This window comes from Trachurus japonicus, chromosome 1, assembly GCF_045865225.1.
Source record: "Trachurus japonicus isolate A0001 chromosome 1, Traja_1.0".
NCBI lineage: Eukaryota > Metazoa > Chordata > Actinopteri > Carangiformes > Carangidae > Trachurus > Trachurus japonicus.
In genome coordinates this window covers 7,362,986-7,366,863 of record NC_140907.1, presented here as the reverse complement: position 1 = coordinate 7,366,863, position 3,878 = coordinate 7,362,986, and the positions used below count along the sequence as shown (strand labels likewise).

General features: G+C 49.7%; 1 protein-coding gene across 1 annotated transcript; it reads right to left on the bottom strand.

Moving 5' to 3' along the window:
* Window positions 1–919: 919 nt before the first annotated feature.
* adra2c (adrenoceptor alpha 2C) lies at window positions 920–3,335 on the bottom strand. The gene has a single exon (XM_085760896.1). The coding sequence runs from the start codon at window positions 2,918–2,920 to the stop codon at window positions 1,568–1,570; it is 1,353 nt and encodes a 450-aa protein (XP_085617022.1). The 5' UTR covers window positions 2,921–3,335; the 3' UTR covers window positions 920–1,567.
* Window positions 3,336–3,878: the final 543 nt, after the last annotated feature.

The following is a 3,878-nucleotide window of genomic DNA, read 5'->3' as shown; positions in this document are numbered from 1 at the left end:
GAAAAGGACAGAGGTCGGTGTCACATGAAAATCTTTCAGAGCCTTTTACATTATACAAATAATACATTTTATCATATTCATACATGTGTGATTATGAGGCACCACACTATAATACTGTACTCTCCTCAGTTATTTACACAAAGGGGGGGGGGGGGGGGGGGGGGTTAGCCCCAGCTATTGATGCTTGAAATGTGAAGATGAAAATATTGACTATATGGCAATCTCGTGTCTTAATGGATAGAACGACAAGTATGTGTGTTGTTGATGTGTGTGTGAGCAGCAAATGATAAAACAGCTCCAAGGTGTTTGGTTCTATGTGGCTAAGTGCCGTATGTGGCCCAGAGCGAGAGAGAGAAGACGTGTGGTAGCAAATAGGATCGAGAGGAAGAGAAAGACACTCGACTGGAGAGAATCAGACACACACACAGCCACACGCACTCACACACACACACACACACAATCACTAACTGGCGCCAGGGATAAAATGCGGTAAACTCTCCACCTGGTTTTATCACAACACAGATCACCATGTTATTCACTTTGTCCTCCCTTTCTTTCTCGCGCTCTCTCTCTCTCTCTCTTCTCTCACACACAAACACACACACACACACACACTGTAATCCTAAGTGCCCTTCTGTCTCAGCAGTGTTCCTCTACTCCATCTATTTTCTCAGAGGGGAGAGGAAGGTGCAAGCACATGCCTGGGAGAGGATATTGCCCGACACACTGCTCTACTGTACATGCCAGCGTATCAACCAAGTCCAAGTTCCACAAAAAAAACAAAAAACACACACACACACACACACACACACGTCCTGATGGAAAGTTTCCACTGCAGCTTCCAGTTTAGACACAACACTGAGGCAGAAACACAACTGTACTTTTGGAGGATGAGTTTTTTTTTTTTTCTTGCGTTTCGTTTTCTTTTTGTTTTTTGTTGTTTTTTTTTAACAGTTTTGCTACTGAAACAGTAAGCAAAGAGCCCCTTCGTCCCATTGGTCCTCGTGTCGAGAGTGTGACGTTTTAGAAAGGTAAAGAGAAAGAGAGAGAGAGAGAAAATAGATACAACTATCAGAAGTCACAAACTACGGTTGTGTGGAGATTGTCAAGGCCTTCGCATTATGTTCAGTGAATGAGGTCACGTTACTGTATATATTAAGTGTCTGTGTAAACCCTTGGCCTCCTGTGCAGGTAGCTGCTACTGTGGTGTGCATGCATCACAGTAGCAGCTATGAGTCACTTTATTGTTTTTTAAATGAAGGGAGAAGATAGAAGTCAGCGGAGTCGAGAGTCCAAAAAGTGGGCCGGTTTGGCGTTTGATGAAAGCCTCCTCTGTGGTTACTGTCAGATCTCTTTTCCTGTAGCATAGGTCAATCCTTTGATCCGATAAGTATCCCTTCATTTCAAGTGCAATCCCTGAAAGAAAAGGTGTGAAAGCAAGCACCCCAGGCCAGCACTTTTTCATCCTGCAGCTCAGAGCAGTCCAAATTTATGTCTGCGGCTTAAATGTCTATTACAAACTCGGCCATGCAGGACCCCCCCCCACCACCACCACCACCCCGCCGCCTCAGAACGAGCGCTTCCACGACTTACAGAGGATCTTCTGGAAGGCTCTGCGGAAATCCTGGTTAAAGATGGTGTAGATGACCGGGTTCAGGGAGCTGTTGCAGTAGCCGATCCAGAAGAAGAACTTAAACAGCGTCTCTGGGATCTGGCACGGCTCCCGGCAGATTCCGTACAGGCTGTAGGAGAAGAAGAAGGGGAACCAGCAAACCACGAACACGCCCATGACCACGGCCAGGACGAAGGTGAAGCGTTTCTCCCGGGCGGCCGACACCTTCTTCCGGTTGACGGTGCTCCGGCGCTTGCGGCGGGACGAGAACAGCTCCATGGACTTGGAGCTGGCGCGAGACTTCCGGCTGGAGAATTTGGAGGCGGAGCTGCTCTTCCGGCTCGACTTCCTGTCTTTCCTGTTGTCGTGGTGATGTCTGGAGGAACAGGAACTTTTTTTAGGCTTCTCGTCCGACGAGCTGCTGTCCTCGAAGTCGTCGTCGTGGTCCGTCAGCGTGTGTTTGGGCTCGTTGGGCAGCGGGGACTGAGCCACGTGGGTCTGGCAGTGCCCGTTCTCACGCTCCTGGTTCTTCAGGCTCCCGCCCCTCTCCGACTTTAAGGACCCACCTCTGCCCGCTTCAGCCTGGTCCATCCCATTCTCCAGCGGGGAGTCCACATCCCTCTTCTTCTCCGACATTGTCCTGGTCCTGGTCTTTGCCACCTGGTAGATCCGGATATACACCAGGATCATGATAACACAGGGGGCAAAAAAGGATCCGATGCTGGAGTAGAGGATGTACCAGGTCTCATCGTTCAGGATGCACTGAGGACTGGCCTCGTTGCTGCTCCTGTCCATGGATATTAGAGGCGGGAAGGAGATGACGGCTGAGATCAGCCACACCACCACTATCATCCCTTTGACTCTTTTGGGTGTTCTCTTTAAGTTATACTCTACAGCCTGTGTCACTGACCAGTACCTGTCCAAACTAATAGCACACAGGTGGACAATGGACGAGGTGCAGAATAACACATCCAGGGCCAGGTAGATGTCACACCAGATTTTGCCAAAAAACCAGTAGCCCATGAGTTCATTAGCCAGAGAGAAGGGCATGACCAGTGTGGCCACCAGGATGTCCGCACTGGCCAGGGAGACGAGGAAAAGGTTCTGAGGTGGTTTCAGAGCTCTGCTCGTTAAAACGGCGATAACAACCAAGACGTTCCCGACTATTGTAAATAAGATCAGAAAGCTGACCAGTCCAGCCAGACCCCAGATAGCCAGCTGGCTGTACTGGCTCTGGGAAGTGGAATTAGAGGAGATGTTATCTGCCTGCATCCCGTCCTCCACGTTGGACATGTTAATAAAATCCATTTTGACTTCTTCTTTTCTTCTTCTTTTTTTTTTGTCAAGGTATGACTTTTTAAAAAAAATTAAAAAACATGCGGAAATAATATGTAGAGATTTCCCACCAGGACTTCAGCGCATATTTCACATAAATCTACATCATAGGGCATTTTATATCTGTCCTCACCTGCGATATTCCACATCCTGCGTGCAAGTCTCTCCTTCGGAAAAAAGAGAGAGACCCAGACGGAGAGATAGAGGTCGAAATATGCAAAGTCTTTTAAGTCTTTATTCCAGGAAGGTGCCTGGTGCTCAGCAGCACAGTGTCCATGGTTCTACACTGAGCTCCCTCCTCGTCCTCCTCATCGCGTCCTCTCCCATCCCGACTGCGCCCGCATCTCTCCACCTCCGCCTCCCCGTTGTGTCCTGAGAGAGGTTTGTAACAACCACGTGTCTTTTTTTTTTTTTTTTTACTCCAGAAAAAACTAGCAAGCCCCCCCGCCCACACACACACACACACACACACACACACACACACCCCTCCACCCTACAGAGGAGATGGAGGCGATTGGCGGAGGAGAAGCGATGGAGTCGGTAAAATAAGCAAAAACGTCTTCATTAGTGGAACTTGAGAGCAGTTGGGATGAGTGTGAGCTGCTGCTGCTGCTGCTGCTGCTGCTGCTGCTGCGGAGGGAGGGAGTGTGTGTGGGGGGGTGCGCCTGTTTAACGTGTGTGTCCCGCTGTATCTGTCTGTTCGGACCCGCTGCTTGACTTTTGGACGTGTGATTGTGTGTTTGAGTAGTAAGAACACAACGCGCTCCTGTGTGTGTCTCATGCTGGAGGTCACATTGCTGTGTGAACGCGCATGCAGCCTGGCAGCAGCGGAGCCCCGCGCCGCGCGCAGCTCTGCCCTTCTGTGCGCACACTGGAGGTCAGTATTGTAACAGAAAGCCCCGGAGGGACAAACAGGCGAGAGCACACACAC

Excerpts from the sequence above, each read along its gene's own strand:
- adra2c (XM_085760896.1), bottom strand. The coding sequence starts at position 2,920 with ATGGATTTTATTAACATGTCCAACGTGGAGGACGGGATGCAGGCAGAT.